General features: G+C 34.5%; 1 protein-coding gene across 1 annotated transcript; it reads right to left on the bottom strand.

The window, feature by feature from the left end:
* Positions 1-149: 149 nt before the first annotated feature.
* On the bottom strand, positions 150-20,006 carry LOC144834982 (uncharacterized). The gene is made up of 22 exons (XM_078689987.1): positions 19,953-20,006; positions 16,264-16,377; positions 15,622-15,757; positions 12,547-12,683; positions 11,274-11,331; positions 10,155-10,346; positions 9,093-9,213; positions 8,562-8,681; positions 8,083-8,183; positions 7,761-7,879; positions 7,144-7,289; positions 6,490-6,738; positions 5,595-5,738; positions 4,972-5,241; positions 4,519-4,605; positions 3,868-4,071; positions 3,392-3,619; positions 2,950-3,201; positions 2,323-2,442; positions 1,489-1,737; positions 867-1,091; positions 150-631 (listed from the first exon to the last, which is right to left on the bottom strand). The coding sequence occupies exons 6-22, from the start codon at positions 10,260-10,262 to the stop codon at positions 477-479; spliced, it is 2,898 nt and encodes a 965-aa protein (XP_078546113.1). The 5' UTR covers positions 10,263-10,346; positions 11,274-11,331; positions 12,547-12,683; positions 15,622-15,757; positions 16,264-16,377; positions 19,953-20,006; the 3' UTR covers positions 150-476.
* Positions 20,007-20,010: the final 4 nt, after the last annotated feature.

Raw genomic sequence — 20,010 nt, 5'->3', positions numbered from 1 at the left:
TAGTCTACACTAACAAAAGTTCAGACACACGAGCAAACTCCAAGTTTGGCAAGAAAAGCTAGTTTTCTAGTGTAGACCAGTTTATTAGTGTAAACTAGTTTACGTTTACTAGTTAAGTTAGGTCGTGCACCTTCTTGACAAACTATAGATTGCTAGTGTAGACCAGTTTATTAGTGTAAACTAGTTTACGTTTACTAGTTAAGTTAGGTCGTGCACCTTCTTGACAAACTATTTTACTGTACTGAGGTTGGGGAATTCAGCAAATCACGTGCTTTGCTGTCATGTGATCTTCCTTCGACAACATAACAGCTTCCATTAACTACTCTAAACAGGAATTACAAACTTTTCAAAACAGTTAGCAAACAAAACTTCAGTAAAGATTGCTGATAAATTACAACAGGTACATGTTGTTGAACGTAATATAAACGCGGGAATTTCAAACAGGTTTTGATAAACGTGCATGTCTCCAAGATCGTTTATCGGTTATCTATTGCAGTCATAGTTTCCGGGCCTATCGGGATGGCACATATTGATCGTCTTAGCTGGCTACATCCCACAACTGTCCATTTGCCGTTTCGTTTTATTGAAATGCATAATTTACTTTCCTTAATAGATAAAGTCTTCTCCATATCTGAAAAAGATAAACATATAAATAATATAGGTTTTGAGTGATGAGTTACGAATGATCATGTAAAAGTAAAAAAAGAAGTAACAAAAGTCATAATTAATGGAACAAAGATAAATGATTTAAGTACAATATGCGCATGGGCAGACGAACTGGTGTAGGTGCTCCTTGTCGAGAGAGCTAGGGTCATATGCGTGGGGTTTGGATGAGTTGTGCTATTGACCGTAAGAAGATAGCTTACTTGAATATTTTGATTGGCTTGCTGTTTTAAATGTGTATCCAATCCACACGTCCTCTACGTATTTGTACGTTCTCAGTAGAACATTCTGAAGGACGTCATTTTCGTTGGAAGAATCAGCTGTTGCGATGGCGCCTCCTAGCGATTGGCAGCGCCTTTTTGCATCTTTCCATTGTAACAGTTCGTCTGACATAAAATAGCAATGGCTCGCAGTTGCCCTACTGCAGGCTGGAAAAGAAAATTGTTAAATACAAAAAAATCGAGTCTCAAGCAGACAATAATTGTTAAGAATATGCAGAACTAAAAAATGATAGCTCTGGGTAAATACTATTATTTGCAACAGCATTGATAAGAAACTAGCTTAATTTTTCGACAACGGCGAAACAGAAAGGGCTTCATAAAAATAAGCCACCCCCTGTGTTTGTTTAGAAAATGGTATTAATTTATAAACTTTTCATAACGATAATATAGGAATTTTACTATTACGTGAGACATGCTGGACCAGTTACCGTAGTACTATTTCTATTTCGGAAGTAAATAAAGGCATAAATGGCGCTCCGTAGAATTTGAGAATGCTCCATCGTTAGAATGACGCTCTGAATATACCTCCTTTATGGATACGTACCTCTTATGTGAAATGTACATGGCTGTACAACAGCACCATCAACGTTCGCGTAGCCTATGCATGTTACCTTCTTTAGGGTACCTGGTCGAACGTTGAACCCCGACTTTGGGCTGCAAAACGTGGTGAATTTTCTCTCAAGCGGGTCAACGACAATCGGATCATCGCTCCAGTAAACATAAAGGTTTCGTGACCCAGTCTGGATGGACATACTCACTTTGGTGGGACACAACATTTTGGGGAATTTGATATCTAAAAAAATTATATGATCGTATGTTATTTCTCAAATTATGGGCCTAATTCTGCAGCTTGGAAAGTAACTAGGAATTAATTTTGTCATGACAAATCTTTTGCGCATGCATGGACGTGCTTTCTCGCTTAATCCTCGACATTTAATTCCAAGTCCAGGCGATCGACGAACCAACGATACGAGTGAAAGGTCGTAATCGTCGAAAATCGAAAGCTTCCTATTCTGTCCTGTTCCTGGAGATCGGGTACACATAGTTGCCATTCCAGTCATAATTGGCATCAAGTCATTCTGTCCTTTGTATCTATATTATATTATTATACCATCGTCTTTGTGATCATCGTCTTTATAATTACATCATCATCATCTTCATCATCATTGTAACCATCATCACCATCACTACCATCACCACTATCATCATTATTATCACCATCACCATCCTCCTCACCATCATCATTATTATCATCATCACCATCCTCATCACCATCACTACCATCACCACCATCATAATTATTATCATCATTGGCATCGTCATCATATACTGAAGTCTTGCATTCTCGTCATTATTACGTCAGCAACCCAATCCCTACCTGTCTCACAAATACTGCTTGCTTTGTCTGTGCATGACGTCATTCGCCAGTAACCATTGGGCTTGAATGTTGCACATTGTAAACCAAATTTGTATTTTCCAGATTTTGGAATGACTAATTCTGAAAAGAAAAACAATCAAAATAAGTGTACCAAAATTCCTAAATTTCATCAAAACACTGTCTTAAGATCACTTTTTTTACCGGTAATGAAATAGGAACAATGGAAGAAGGTCATCAGAGAGATTAATATTACATTTATTAGATCGTCAATGATATATGGTGGAAATTATTATCAGGTCTCTTCTAAAATACAGCAGTGACGCTTGGTTCCCACTAGAAGCGCAACGCAAGGACGTAGACGCAAAGCAAGCGAGTTGACCAATCACAAGCAACAGTTTGAATAATCCATCTCTTGATTGGTCAACTGGAATACGTTGAATCTACTTCATTGTCTCTAGTGTGGGAACCAAGCTTAACTCATGAAGTTGTACAAGACTTCGTAACGCTTGCCTCGTGTAGAGGAGAATGAAGTTAAACAAAATTGATTTAGTGCTGCTATTGTAATACTAATGTCTCTACAAGTAGGCCTACGCCAACGCTAGTGTGAATCAGGCCTTATTGACTTACTAGAAATCGGTGATTCAAGACCGCTTGTCCATGTCCATACGCCATCATTATCCATGTCATTGTAGCCTAACCACGGTGTGCGTAACGCTTTACCATTATACGCGATCGTACTTTGAATACGTTTGTTTTGAAACTCTGAGCGAATTGTTAACAATTCACCACCGTTTCTTATACAGGCATCTTGCGCTTGCGCGCGTGTCTGTTTCTTATGGATGAATCGGGTACAGCGCCCGTCTCTAATGACGTCACAGACTGAAACAAAATATGGAATTTTAGATAAAAATTGGGGCCTTGATTCGGAAGAAATATACACACAGCACAAATGTTTTTAGTTAGTGATGTGAGAACACATTAGACCATACACAATATAATGTTAGTCTTTTCACAACCAAAACACAAAGCATTTTCAAAACCGTATTAATCATTTTTGTTCCAAACTTACCTATAATCTCTATTCTAAACGAGCAACGCCGAACAAATTCTCTATAGACAGTATCTCTGACGTCACACTGCACAGTTGTAACTCCTTCTTTAAAGACACTGCCAGGTGTATGAGAGCACTCCAGGACGCCAATTCCACGCGATCCGTCCACAGGCCAAAAGACCTTTAAGCCTGACTTCTTGTGAGGTAGAACTAGCTGTATGTCGCGGGGACACGATAGCGCGGAGCCTAACAAAGAAAGTTATAGAATGATATAACTCATTTTAAATTTAGTTAAAAAGATTACATTTTAACGAAGAGTCAAATGAGTACATTTACTCGATACACGACAGTACGGAATTAGGAAGACGTCATTTTTGTTTGGTAGTAGGCCTAATGGATGGAGCCAGTACTAGCATCTACTTTACAGAATGAGTACCTTAACTAATTAGACCATTGCTGAGCTTCTTGGAATATGTCAATTTGTTAAGACCAACCTGTTGTAAAGACTTCGACTTCGGTGACACATAACGTGTTCCAACTATTAGCTTGGATCCCGACGACTTTGCCTAGCAGTGGTCTTGTGCACTGAACGGGTGTTTGAATCCGATCATGACGCAAAGTTATGTGTGAACACACTGGATTTAACGTCAACTCACTGTTGAAGCCAACGGTAGCGTCAGCCCAAGGTGTCTTGAAGTCTGAAAATAGAAAAATTGGATTGTGATAGAATAGGTTTAGGTTAGGTCAGCCACGCATAATATTGGTTCACCAAGGTTAGAGGAGATGAAATGTACTTTGTAGAGTTACAAAATATGTATGAAATTATGCTCAGTGACCTACTTAATTAGTACAAAGTAACAGCAACACTTTTTTTTTTCTCCTCAACGATGACGCATCCCTTTCCATCAATAAGCGAATCTATTCGCGCAACTCGAACATTCTGAGCTTTGATTGCTTAACATTGTATGCGCATTCCAAAAAATAGAAATACGCATGCGCAAAATCAATGTTCGGTTAAACCCGCCTAGTACCTACTAAGTTTCTTAAAGGTATTTAAATTTGTACTTTCTCATTTCATTGCTAATTGGTGATTAAATGATAAATTGTTATCCATTATTAAATTGCATACAAACAAGCCAACATACCATAGCCTAAGCATTTTGTTATTCGTAAATTTTTGACAACAAATATATCTTCTAGGTCTACCTTCCACCAGGGTTTGTATTGAAATTCTGGAAATAACAAACAAATATTTATAAGTTGCTGACACATATGTTGATCAACTTCATAATTGGTTCTATGGCAAATACAAAACTGAAAGAAACTGTTTTTAGTCGCGTGCAACGCGACTCGACAACTCACTTATGTCGGTCGGTCGGTTGATCGGTCGGTAAACACTAACTTGAGCACGTGACTGCAACCATGTATATGGCCTTGTTTTTTATGATGAAGAATGTAACAGGGTAGAGTATTTTGGCACTTTCAGTCTATGTGCTTAATCTGCCCGAAACTACAGTAAAACGTCTTCTTCTGTTGTCTTCTTCCAAAAAGCAAAATTACATTTTACAAAAAACATCAATAAATTAGAAATGTCTTACGTGTTACGAGTGAACTTGCGTGGCTATCAATAATTTTAGGCCAGAAATACCCATCAACCACCGAGGCTGGGTCCCACTTCCATACACTGCTGGCATATGTAGGCTTGCCTCTAGCGATGCTTCCAGGGCAAGATTGGGTATTGCACACACGTCGCTCTCGGGCTACCCCGGTACATTCGCCTGGAAAGTTACATACCCTGACTCGGTCTTGAACCGCACCTCCACAAGAAACTGGACAGTTATTCCATTCGGACCATTTGTTGAAAGAAGCTGTAAGGAATAAATAATATAGCGAGTTATGTATTATTATTCATAAAGAAGACCTAACATGAGCATGTTAATCTAAAAACGTTTACGATGTAACTTTTCCAATTTCCTTTCTTCGCAAAATAAACAAGTTGGTATATAATCGAACAAACCAAATCCAAACTGTTCACCAATTACTAAGCTACTCATCTACTGGGTTCATTTTCTATGGTTACAAAAATGTTTTTTACCATTTTCTCTCGTGTGATATGTGAATAAAGTTCGTGTAAAACGCGAGTACGTTACCTGAATTTCACCTGAATAAAACTCGCGAGTAACTTAAGATAATAGAATGTAGTTGCATACAGTTACTGTACCTTTACTTGTTTTGGATTTCCATATTTCACAGACAACACTAGCATTCCACGAGCAGTAGCGTTCTTTCCAGCCACCGTATACGTCAGAGACAACACAGTCAATAATGTTGCGGAAGATTTGTGAAGGTGGTGACGTCACGAAATCTGTTGGGATTAAAAAAAAATAATTTTAAATATTTATAGATTACGATAGATAGATACAGGATATAGGTAGAGGTAGTTGGTTTTAGACGTGAGCCAACAAAGCTATCCGACGACAAAAAGAATTTGAAAATGTATTGTCTATGAAGAGATGTTTAATAGTCATATATGACATTCATTTAGCATTAGTGGAGCTTCTACATTTTGACAAGATAAGGTTAAACACATATTTAAAATAATTATAAAACCATACAAATATTGCAACATTTTAAAATACTGTAGGCCTACTAAAAAGTTCTCGAATTTATTAATATAAATTTTATTTGGAGAAACTGCAATCTAAAATGAGAATTATTTATTACTTGGTGGTCTAACTCTATCTGATTTGTTGATAATAAATTCGTTACATAATGGTTGAGTACGGTTTTTTTCATAACATTACTAACAATATAATATATTTAACAGATCTCGCATTATCTAAATCAATATGTTAATATAAATTATGCTAATATAATTTAATACTAAACGCCCTCTATGGTAAAAAAAATTCCACCTGTTGCAGTTGATTAATCTTTCTCATAGTAACAGGTGCAATCAGTGATGAAATTAATATATTTAATTTGTATCCACGTCATTTATTATTGTTGTTTACAAGGTAAACAAGCTATCATTAAAAAAACCAATGAAACGAAGGTGTTCTACCGAGGCCTAAACTGTCCATGCTAACATTTTACTTTGCCGGGTTTTTACTTACTATGATAAAAACTTTGTTCTTGTGTGGTGGATCCCCATACATATCTCCCCTCAGTGTTGATATCATTCAGCGCTATCCAATAAAGATACTTCCCAGGTAACATTTGAGTTACTTTTCTTCTGAGAAGTTCGTTCTCTGTTGCTGATGATATCACTGGAAGAGCGCCCCCAACACGTTGACATATTCTCTGCGCTTCGAACATTGACACTTCTTCATCAAAGAATTTATAGCAACTTCTTCTCCAACAATCTGAAAGGAATGAGCGTTTTCATCATTTTATCAAAATCAAAAAGATGAAAAGTATACTCTAAACAGATTTGAAAGAATAGAGAGAAAATTGTTTCATTCGGTAATTAAACAAATACGCAAGATAATTTTCATTCCCAACAAACACAGAAAGGGGATCCAGTCAAATACGCAGGTTACAAACATCGTCGTTTTCTAAACTTGCTCCTCTTTTCTTCAAACTCGCCCTTTTTCAAACTCGCCTCATAAAACATTTTTTGGGAAAGACAAAAGGTGTGGAGAAAAAACAAGTCAATGTAATGATGAGAGGTCTTTTGTAAGAGTTAGGAAAAAGTGAAATTAAGAACTAATCGAATATATTAATTTCCCAACTTATAGACAACGAAGAGTATAAAAAAAATAACTCACTTGAATTGTCTGTTTCTTCATGGTTAGGTATGGAATAATAGTTTAACTGAAACCCAGTTTCCGTGGTTGACATATCTGTGTACATACGAACCCACGCTTTGTTTGATGAAGTTACGATCACGGGAGGAAGATCAAATCCACAAAAACTGAAAAAAAAAGGTAAATATAATATTGCTGAAACAATTCAATTGTTCTGACGGTTGACGTTTTGTTGGTATTTTTTTTCTTCCAAACATCTTAAGGCTAGGCATAAATCAAGACATTACCAAGGGCGCTATGGAAGTATTGTAATCCATCCGATTCTTGGGTACTGTATCTAGATTTCTCCATATCATATCAAATATTTGGTAATACAACTTCACTGTATTTATGCCGTTTATGCATTAGGCCAACGTCATTCTATTTATTAATCAAGCATAACGGATTGTAACTAGAGTCATCACGTTATAAAACAAATTGTATTTATTCGTTAACTTAAATTCAAATCTACCAAATTAAATATGCATTGATCTTTTAACTGTTGTATTGTTTTGTAAGAACCTTTATTTATTGTTGATTGCAAGATTAAGAAATCTCTGATTATTACCTATTATGTGAGTGGCGAAATTCAAACGTACCTTTCGCCACCATTGTACAGGTCATCCTTCCTGATCAACACGCTATCAGCCTTACAATCAGGAGCTGGCTCGACGTTGAAAGACGTAAAGTTTAATACGATTTTATAATCTGGTTTCACCTAAAATATGAAAAGGATATTATATATGATACACTTAAATGATTGGCTTAATGTTAAAATGACGAAAAACATTACGATTTTTAAGATGAGTCAACTGGTTTCTGTGAGAGATATCATTATTAAACATGGCATTGCAAACAAACTGGTTTCACGTCAGATGACCTAGCCTTAATATTTTGATATAAAGACAATCATTTGCTTACCTTTATGTACCACATACAATAAACTTTATTGTCATAGTGCAAAGGAAAGTTTGGAGATGATATACTTCCAATGTCATCAGTAAGTGCAAAACGGCATTTATCTACGAAGACAATTTTAGAGGACCTTTGAGGTAATTGTGCATAAGAGATTAGTGGTTTGGTGAGATCAAGGGAATCTGATGCTGAGCTCCGGGGATCAAAGTGTTTATCTGTGGCTGCGACAGTTCCACGCACATGGTGAGAGGTACATAGAAGCTTTCGATTTGCAACGACCGATAATCTACGTGTCGATGTGTCGTGTGTCATCTGGACCTAGAAACTACAAAAACTGTCTCGAGGGATAGAGTGAACAAGCGCCGTTCAAACTTCCCCTAATTCGCACAATGAATTACCATGACCTAACCTTTTTCATCGAAGACTCATTGGTAACGATGGTTTAGCCAACATTGTAGGCCTAACATGTTTTAAAATAAGTTTACCTTCTACAGTGGTGTTCCTCTTGTGACAATACTTTCCCATGTACTTTTCAGGACAGATACATTTACACTTATGCCCTTGATATCCACCATTTATACACTTTAATTTCCTACTACATTTTGCTGTAATTTAAATGTAATCAAAGTAAAATGGGCTAATAGATAATGGAGATTTCATTAAATTTACAGTACAGTTTTCTCACAGTTTTTATAAATAAACAAATTAATTTCAAATTAAATATAAATATCAATTTTCATTACAATTGTTAAAATTTTGTATAGTTAAAATATAATATATAATGAATAGTTCTCTAATCTTACAGTAACTGGTAGAGTGAACGAAACTAGAAATAATGTGAATAATGTACTCCGATCCTTTAGCTTGGTTTGACGAATCACGTTTTACTCAATACAAGTGTATTCGGATCCCATACTTTCTACAAACATTTTCTCCTGAAACAATTTTAGCTAATCTGGGCTTCCGTGTTTAAAGAAGAAGTAGAAGTGTGCACCTAAGCTAGCTCTCAATCTTACCACTGCAATTGTATGCCGTGTTTACAGACTTGGCGTCGTAGAACGTAATGTCCGACGATGGGCCTACATCGTACTGTTTGAGGGGGTCGACTGTGACAAATTTACTTCCCAAAGGTCCATACTGTAAGAAAAGATTATGTCGTGTGAACAAGCATTAGTATTGAACCACAAGTACATTTAAAAAAGAGAGGAGAGTCAAACAATGTTTCTTATTTTCTTTTATCCCCTTTCTTGTTAAAAGGTTCTTTTTGACAGGTTCTTTTTGAAAGACGGTTCAACCTTTTAAATAATTCATATCATTTAAATTACCAGAATCACATATGCCTATACGTTGAAGTGAACAATAACAATCGGCTGTGTTTATCTATCCGTGATGGCGCAAGTTACAATCCGTTTATGGATTGATTAATTAATGGAATGACGTAATGCATAAGCGGCATAAATACGGAGGAAAATTGGTACTGGCTGTCCACCGCAGGTACGGAGACCAGTGTCGTTATATTATTATTGTGACAAGACAGATGGACAAAATAAAATTCTGCAGCGTTAAAAAGTACCTCCAAGAATATTATTTTTGATATAAGATCAGAAACCTCAGAATGAATTAAGTGTGATGATCTGAGTCGTTACTGGTGATTATATCTTTGGATTATAATAAATAACATTTATAAAGCGCAATATTTAAATAATCCAGTGTTTACACTTTAGTTTGGACAACATTATGAATGAGGAATGTCATACTAGTAGTAGGCCTATATCAAATACTTGTCAAATTGCCAAATCAGTTTAAACTTGTTTTGTTCAAACTCCACTGTCTTTTCACTAACAGGTGCACATTAATTTAATTTTGATAAATATTTGTTGGAGATCCTAGGATGAAAACCTTTCCAATTTTGTTTTCTGTAGAAACATTGTATATTTATCTGTTTATCAATGTTTATCGTTCGAAGTATAAACGGCTTTGAAAGCCTGATTGCCACAATTACTGTACTTGCGTTGCGCTTACGTCATTGTGTTACGTCCTGGTGGGAACCAATGCTTGTTACGTAATATTCTCTTTACCTTTCCGTAATGCATGACTGAACCAAGGTCATACTCGACGTTAATGGTAGCTGTCATCATTTTCTGGTAACGAGACGCTTCTTCCTGAGGTACGTTCTGCCACAGCATCGTGATGTGTTCGTCCCTGTCGGGTCTGTTGTGCTCATGGTATACACCGATGGAGTGGCCTAGCTCGTGAATAACGCCAAACAACTATATTATCAAATATAAAATAATAAATTAGTACTAAGGTAACGTGGTAAGCAACATTCACACTTGTTCCGTTTCACGAATGGCCACGCACAAAAGTAATCTATTTTTTGGGATACAGACCAGATCATCCTAACTACGGGGCGCATAACGACACGTGACAGAATATGTATACGTATGTGTCTTTTTTTCTTTTTTTGCGTCGCGTATTCAGCGTCTTTACAAAACGATTGTATAAAATAATTTCGTATTTTTGTGTACTCATTTTCCTCATTTGGAAATTATATACAGTCTTTCTATTTCGTGAAAGAAGCTGACACCTTAGACCTACGTAGAATTCAAATTGAAAAAAAATTTCAACAATCACGCTTTTTGTATCGTGTGGTATTCTTCAATTAGGCTTAATATAATAAACTGTCAAAATGTTAAGCCGAGCTTAAGCTAAGTGACATGCGTCACATACATGTCAAAAAAGAATTTATTCAATTTGACCTATGGTAAACCACCTGTTATGAATTTCATCAATAACACATTGTATTGTGTTTTTTATAATTCAATTCATTCCTGTCAAACATTTTACAGATGATAGTTGAAGTTAATTGGGCCAAAAGAATTTAATTTAAAATATTTAGGCTAACTAAATTTACGACACAAAAACGACTTTATCGAAGGCCCTAAAGTAGAGACCATCAATTAAACTTTGATAAATATGTAATAAACGTTTAATGCTATGGAACGCCATTGATAAAATATGGTTTAAACTGCTATGGAACGTTAAATATTGTATAAACTCTGGAAAGTTATTTTAAAAGACTAAAACCTTAATGGTTTGCATGTTAGACATAATTGTAGGCCTACTGAATGTTCATTTAGGAATCGAACCCACGACCTACAGATCACCAAGAGTATATATTTATAATGGTAACTTACAGTATTACAGGCGTTGATAAATTGCTTTATACTATATCTTCCAACAACAGATCGACACCTAAATATAGATTAAAACAACATAATTGAATAGTACCTGTAACGCAATTAGCATTATTATTACCGATCGTTGAATAGGGCGAGTGCTTTCATGAGTTGAAATATTGACTGTTTTATTCAACAAGGCGAAGCGGCGTTGAACTCACTCAAGCCCCTACAACGAATAAACATTCATCATTATCTGTATAATTTTCACTTCGCGATCATTGACTGCATATTAATAAATCTAATAATCGCAATTTTCCATTCAGACTAAAGTTGATTGACTTTTTTAAAGAAAATTGAAATTGTGTACATATCAAATCAATCAGTGACATAGTTTGTATTTTTTTAATCTACCTTCCTTTCAATTATAGAAAAAGTCTTTATGTCAGGTGTTTGCCCCTGTCCTTGACTTGTCTGACATTGAAGACGCGTTTTTAGGACCACACTGACCCCATTTCAATAATAGTATGACAATTAGTTATTGAATATCATAGAAAAAAATTCCTTAGTTTTGTACCGTATATCGAAAAGAAATATCTTTATTTAGAATTAGCTTAGTAATTTTGTTTTTCTCTACTGGGAATAGAAATGGCTTGGAAATGTAGGGCAAACAATCTCAATTAAAATAATTTTAATTTTGCCTATTTAGTTAAAGTGGTTGTTATTTTCATATTCTCTATCTGTTAATACTCTGTATAACATATATTTTACTCAATACCACCAATCAATAGAACCATTAAATATAACCATTGAATATAACCTTTACCGTGCAATACACTGAACGAGATGAAAGTGTTTACCTGCCTTCTTTAGCATTAAATATAACAATTGAATTGAACATTTACCGTGCAATAGAACTAATATTGAACAGGATGAAAGCGTCTACCTGCCTTCTTTAGCATTATTTTTATTTTATTTTTATTTTATTCAAACTCATTCAACAGCGGGAAACCCGCCCCTTACAGAATGGAATAAACTATACCATATAAAAATATATATAAATCTTAAAATCTAACAATACAAAATTATACAATTTTACTAATTTTATTACAAAAACAATTATAACGGTCAAAAAAAAGATCAATAGAATTATCTTTAACAACACAATTATTAAAAAGAAGACAAATACGTGAAATAAATCCATGAAATAAATACGTGAATTAAATATAACAATTGAATTGAACATTTACCGTGAAATAGAACTAATACTGAACGGGATGAAAGTTTTTACCTGCCTTCTTTGAAGAAGTTAATTCTGTCATCGTGAGGGTAATGTTTTTACTGTTTTTGAGTTCCATGGTACGAATCGTATACACGTACGCTCCTCCCACCTGCGCATTCCTTTCCGCAAAATTTCTTTATCAACAACTAAAAATGAAATCAAAGAGGGTAAATGATATTGAATTGATGGGACAGAAATTGTATTTCATGCTACGCCCATGCAGGTTAGGTTGTTTTTGTTGGTGTGGCGTGGAGGAAAAGGATTACCCACATGGATTGTGCTTCTCCCTTTCACTGCTGGGGTCTGGCCATGGTAAAATAATGATAAAAATTAGCACCAGAGAATCCCACTTGTTCCTGTTTTTGCAAATTTCAGGCCAATTATTACCAACTGATGCCAATCGCCTACGATTTTCGTTGGTTTTTTTTATTGAAAGTTAACAACGTATAGTATTGGTCATGTATCCTACCGTGAAAAGGTCAAACTAAGGACAGATTGAAAACCTGTACACGTGTAAAACATTACCCCATTCTGACCTTAAAGCCTCCTGGACTTAGAAAAGAAATATAAATTATAATCTGAGATAATGGTTACCATTCGTTGACAGAACTGTAATTATTGTCTGCTATAGAAAATAGTTCAACGAAGTCACTCTGTAGGCCTACGTTGTCATTGGCTTAATTACAGAAGCGGGGTGTAGCGTGGGTGCGCGCGTTACCCCCTCCATCCAGACCCCCTTTGACAGTAACATTAAAATAAGATTGTAATCGTGCTGTTATAAATTCTAACCCGATCTACATTACTACTTTACAAACACTCTGAGTTAACCACTGTTTGAAGAAGTTCTTTAATACTAGATGTTGCACTTTAAAATATTAAATTCAATATATTTGATAAGCTACAGTACAATAACATTATGTGCTTAATACCTTTGTTAACTAATAATATAATATATGAGATAGGGGAGGTGTTTTGTGTTCATTCTCGTTATAAAACCGTGCGCGCTCGCAGTTACACGTGGATGATAGTACCAATTTTGCATTAGGAAGTTTCAATGAAACTAGTTTTTAGTGCCAAGTGTTTTGTATAGAGACAAGTAAAATAAGGATCTCATTTTAGTGAATATCTGGGATCCGATGAATTGACAAACAAATTTGACTGTCGATTATAATTTGTACAGTATATTTTTTTGAGAATGATTTAGGTTTGCCAAATACTACACTTTTAAATCAATGGTAATCATCTGTAAAGCTCTGTCTACACTATCAAACAAGTTTGTGACAAAAAGTGTGATGTGCCCAAATATGGTAGTGATATGCCCAAATATGGTAGTTATATGACATCATCATGTCCATATATGGATATCAAAGCGAACTGTTTTGTTAGAAAGTGTGATAACGTTAGTTAGTCACAACAAAAACCGCGGAAGTAATATAGGCCTACAGGAAAGCAATAAAAAAGATTGTTAAGTTTATATGAAAACAATTCTAACAATTTAACTACAAGTATATCAACGTATAAAATGTGTACTGAGAGATTACACTTGAATTCGGAACTTTAGAATTGATTGATTTGTTTATTTTAATTGAAAGGGATAGCTAAATAAGATAATCAAGTAAAATGTGTTTAGAATTGTTAGGGTTGTAGGGTTGGTATTAAATTGTGCGTATCGCGTTCTCGTACGTCAAGACTTAATAATATTTTCATTTCATTAATATACAGTAATTTGATATAATACATTAATTAATTTGTTTATTACTATGATTAAAATAACAGTAATTTTATATATAACATATAAACTAATTTTTGTATTATTAATATTACTAATCGAGAAAATAATGTTTAGTCATGTTGTGCATATTAATTTAATTTTTTCCGAATTAAATAATTATGTAGGTCAAAGTAAATCCAGTTGAGAATAATTTATAAAATATCTTTATTATAAAGCTCTGTCTACACTATCAGACGAGTTTGACAACAAAATGTGATGTGCCCAAATATGGTAGTAATATGACGTCATCGTTTCTATATATAGCCACATTTTTTGTCACAAAGTGTGATAGTGTAGACAGAGCTTAAGATTGATTGATCGGTTGACGAAGACTTAAATGTTTGAGAACATCCAACATGTTAACTCGTCTATTAGTATTAGAAGATGTATCGTGCTTGTACAAACTCTAAATTCAGTCTACATTAACAAACTTATCAAATACTAGTTTAAGTTAAGTTCTTTAAAACTAGAATAAGAAAATCTGAAGAATGAGTTTCAGAATTAGTTTTCTGCAGTTTTCGAAGTTTTTATAGTACCAAACACGTCGTGGTTTGCTACAAAATTGAGGCTAGACTAAGCTGAAAACAGTCGGTACCAACCAACCAAGATTAATCCCGGGATTGTAAGTACGTCCACTATACTTAGCAAATAAATTCTAGTGAATGTATTAATAGAATGTATGATTTTTAAAAGTACAGAATTAGATTATTGTGTACATACAAGACATTTAGATGTTGAAAATAATTATTTGTGTCATTGTTAACTTTCGTTTCTAAATTTAAATACAGTAAACACTTTTTTACGTAATCTCAACATCCCATGCCATAATACACTTTAATAAATTGTTTACCCGCCATAACTTCAAAAACTGTAGTTATAGTCTGTTGTTTTCTAGGAAATGTGTTGTTTAATATCGTAGGTAGTAGGAGATTTGACTCGCAGTCTGGTCGAGTAAGACCTGTGCCCACGCGTGGGAGTCCTGATAGGGCATATTTGTCTGATGTCATTGACTTATTTCAGGGGGCGTCATAACAAATTATTAATATTATTATTGCCATGATATGGTGTTTAAAGTACCTATTGTATTGTATTGTATTGGTTATCTTATATATTTTATACATTATAGAAGATAAACTAATATGAAATTGAAGAGGGGTTTTAAAAGGCCAGGGTAAGTTCAAAATTAGCATGGAACCTGAATCCCAATGTTGTCGGTGACGTGTTGAAGGGAACGTTAAGCTATCATTGAGGCTTGTACACCTTTCAAAGTGCCCCATAGGCCCTAAAGTTCTCCACCTTCCATCAACACTTACGTGCTTCTTGTTCTATCTTGAATGGTATAATTGCACCTGGCCAAAGTCTGTTTATGTTTGACACCATGGATCGTTTACTGCGGGATGTCCCATGACTACGCTCTATACGAATGTCGGTAAGAAATGCTGTGGAATCCTGAAAGAAAATAATAAGAAAATGATAACCATACAAGTAGAATGTTGCCGAGTTCACCAGTGACATCATCAAGAGACACAGTAACGCGCGTGTTATAATGTAATAATATCAACGTTTCTACGCGCGCGTAAACTGTGCGTCTTTTATACCGGTTTCCATTAGTTGAATCTATTCGTGCAAATCAAACATTTCTGAACTCTGATTGGTTGGGCATCATGGCAAAAAGTAAATGGAAACATGAAGACGCATGCGCAATAAATTTTCAGGGTGAAATAATAGCGCCATTTGCCAACTTCAATTATGAGAATCAAATAATGTACCACGTCTAAAATTGAACCTGTGTCATTATGATTGGAAGGCAATTTGCTTATCACCGAACAACCATCCAACTAAGAATATAAATAGTTGTATTACTTTACAAACGTATAGTCAAGAAAAAGAAGAAAAATAACAGTATGGAAAGAAAAGTATGGCGCGCCATGTGGGTACAATTTATGTTTACTTACTTCTTCAAAGTAATCAACTAACGGTTCTCCATTACTTATTAATATGAATATATGATACACAAGAAATATTGAACAGCCTAGCATTGCACTGTGAGTTATGATATTATCCCCAAGCTGAAATTAAAAAAAAACATGACATACTTAAAATGGCATGATTCAACAGTCTATCACGTTTTCCACATTATTCTGTTGACAAAACTTTGGACGTGACTTTATAAAAGTAACTCTAATATCTGGGAATTCTAAATACACACACATGAGTAGAAAAAAGTTCTTATAAGTGTGTGTATGCTTTAACGGATTTATTTTAGTAAGTCATAGCTCAATTTTAAATGCTGTCTGGGAAAACACTCCAGTCATTGTTCTCTAGCTTTGCATTGTTTGTAATTCGGTTATTGTATAATGAATGTTGAATTACATTAATAGGTATAAATAGAGAAAGCCATGCAGCTGTCATGTACTTGATGCACCTTAAGCCATTGCATTTTAGAAAGAATAATTGTCAACTTTCCACAGCTAAATATTCAACAAAGAATTTAAGAATGTACTCTTTTTTCAACTTTTGGTTTATTATATCATATTAAATACAAATTGAACATACTGTTTGCTTGGTTATACAAAAATGGACTTCTCTATGAGTCTCAATAACTAATAAAAAGTCTGTGCCGGCAATTTTAGTTTAATTCCCGCGTGTATTTTTATATACTCGTCACAAATGTTTTACTATACAATGACGAATGTAGTGCGTCACAGAAATGATGACTCGCGTATAGTTTGTGTAAGTTTAGTTTCTTGTCTGAGATAGTCATTTAAGGTCATTAAAATATATTTATTAAAATGGGGCTACGGGCTCTGAATCAATTAATTTAAAATTGAATAAACCGGAAGATGATAAATTGGATAAAAACAATTAATTTGAACGTCTGGACTGATCAATTTATACTGACTGGTCTATGGTTGTTTAGTTTTAATGCGGACCAATTTAGAAGTTTCCAATAGACATATTGGGTTTAAACAATCTGAAACAAATCAATCAATCAAACCATTTTTAAAGTGCCATTTTAACGTTCATTGCTCATAGCGCTGTCAAAAAAATCATAAAAATGAGTTTTTAGATTGTTGTGTTTTTAATATATGTAAAGGCAGATTGTTCCAGAGCCTAGGCCCAACAGTAATTTTTTATTTTAACGCTGTTCCGCCGAATAGTCTTCTGACTTTTCCACCAACAGTACTGACATGATTAAAATTACATTATTCCATTATTTTTCCATTTCTTTAAACCGTAATTTATTGCAATGGCTGTGTTATACCACTCCAAAAAAAATACACAGTATCATTAATCCAAATGCCAACTGTATGTCTCTATGTAAACAGTTACCTGAACCAGTACCAGCACCAGTAATATCCATAAAATGGAACAACCGTAAAGAAAGACAATGAAAACATTTATTTTTATTTTCCGTCAATAAAAAAGACGAAAAGGAATGGACGCAGGCGTACTATGTTATCAGCATTTGAACAGTGAAACAAGAACAATGTTCAAGACAAAATTAAAACTAGACATGAAACTCGTCACTTTGACGAGTTAGTTATCCGCACAACGACAAACGCCACGTGCACGTCATACGTTGGAATATTGCACACAGATAAAGATTATGGCATTATGACAAGAACTGAAGAATATGATATGCTGTTAGTGCTGAATTCTGTCAATTTGTGTCATATAGTATATACATGCAAAGAGTATAATCTGTATACATATTACATACAGTGTAGAATAGGTGAAATTACGGGACCCGCCATTTATTCCAATTTTTAACATGGCGACGGTATCAAAATGAAACACTTAAATAGCAATTTCTGGAGGAAATTATCTCAGGAACAACATATTAACGTGTAGAAGAAATTTGAATACGTAAAATATAGATGCGCACCCTTTTAAATGTGATGAACTATTACGCAAAATATGAAAATACGACTTTTTTTATTCAACTGGCCATATGATGACGTCACAACATCCGATTGGCAAAATGTTTACATGAATTCGTATCTACAATCCAATAGCTTCCAGAAAACGTTTTAATCGTGATTATCACATTTTATTCTTACGAGCTATTACAGATTAAAATTTACTGTAAAGATGAAATTAATGACCCACGTAATTAAAATTTTTAGGCATGATGACGTCATAAAAATTAAAATATTTTTATCTCATGCTAAAGAAAGTTGATTGACCTACACAATATATAAATTTAGGAGAAAAAGGAATACAGATAAGCATGATGCGCTCCATTGAATGTGATGAGCAATAACGAAAGAGACAAAAATCCTATATTTTACATTCGTGTGGCCATACGATGACGTCACAATGTTTTTTTAGCCTTATCGATGCATGATCCGATATCTACAACTCATCAACTTCTAGATTTTGTAATAAAAATAAACGGTTCACGGTTTACTTTAGAAACTATGACTGTTTAAAAAAAGACATAATTTTGACGATTTTTTAAGCTTTTTCATAAAAAACGCGCACGAATTGTCTAATTCAACGTGTTCGTATGGCGTTATTTAAACTGGAAAAGGTCTAAATTGTTTTCAAAATTACTAGGAAAGACTTGAAAAATATAATTCAAGAGAAAAAAATATGTTTTTAACGCTACGTGCGCACCGCGTGCGTAAAAAATTGCGCGCCCGTGGGAATTTTTGACATGCTCAAAATGACAAGAAACGCATAAAAAGTTGATTAGAAATTAATTTTGCGCATTTTGAAATTTTAAATGCGCGTGCGCGCGTAACTTCTTGTGAAACATGCCATTTTTAATCCGTAGAAAGTTTGCCCCTGATATGACTTAAATTTTGTCAAAGTGTCAATACTAAATGACTTTTGGTTTTTAATCTATAATCAATCATTGAAATTCATAAAATTGCGCGTAAGTCACGTTGCGCAACTATGACGTCATTCAAAAATAGGAGGTGCACAACTTCACGTAAATGCCCATATGTTGTCAAAGTTATGAAATGTTATGTTTACACATTTTAGAGAAACGCGACTCACAAAAAGGAAGGAAGGATCCAAGAATAATACAGAAAAAAACTATTGATCCCATACAATAACAAGGAGTTATCCGCTTGGTATACCAAGCGGATAACTAACAATACAACAGAAAAGGAACTTGGCGGAGTTAACATAACGTCTAAAGTAAAGATTAAGGCTGTAACACCAGAAGTTAATTGATTGCATTCAGTAACAAATACCTTCTAAGGAAATGTTAGAATTGGCCTAAATAAAACATCTTTATTAGTTTTAGAATCGACAGCTTATGCGCACAAGTGTAGAAAAAAAATGCATAAACCGGGTACGGTAACAATAAGAACAAATCCCGAAAATAATCAAATGCTATTAAACATTAATTGATCAGACGTTAAAAATGAAAAGAAAAAAGGCGCGAATATTTACTAATTTGTATTAATACAGTTAAATGACATAAAACAAATGTGTTAAATTTATACAGTCTTAAATACGGGGACACCTCCAATAAACGCCTCCTTAAGGTGTACCTGAACAGCGGTTGCCTGTGGTGGTAAAACTTATATTGCCCCCTTCGTTTGTTTCACAGAAAATTGACCCCCTGAATAGAGGTGTCCCCTGAATAATGGTCACAAAAGAGGGTTCTGTTTTGTGTACTTACCTCACGAACGATGAACAATTATTTCTAAATATCCCAGCTTGAATTTCCTTCTGTTTTG

The sequence above is a fragment of the Antedon bifida genome, chromosome 2 (genome assembly GCF_963402885.1).
Source record: "Antedon bifida chromosome 2, ecAntBifi1.1, whole genome shotgun sequence".
Classification (NCBI taxonomy): domain Eukaryota; kingdom Metazoa; phylum Echinodermata; class Crinoidea; order Comatulida; family Antedonidae; genus Antedon; species Antedon bifida.
The sequence above is the reverse complement of the archived record's forward strand: the minus strand, read 5'-3'. Positions and strand labels throughout refer to the sequence as shown.

What these genes read in the sequence shown, in the direction of transcription:
- LOC144834982 (XM_078689987.1), bottom strand. Translation starts at nt 10,262, where the DNA reads ATGCTGTGGCAGAACGTACCTCAGGAAGAAGCGTCTCGTTACCAGAAA. An exon ending in CGCAAGTTCACTCGTAACAC is followed by an intron (nt 4,606 to 4,971) that starts GTAAGACATTTC and finishes TGTTATTTCCAG; the next exon opens with AATTTCAATACAAACCCTGG. An exon ending in TCTTGAATCACCGATTTCTA is followed by an intron (nt 2,443 to 2,949) that starts GTAAGTCAATAA and finishes TTTTCTTTTCAG; the next exon opens with AATTAGTCATTCCAAAATCT.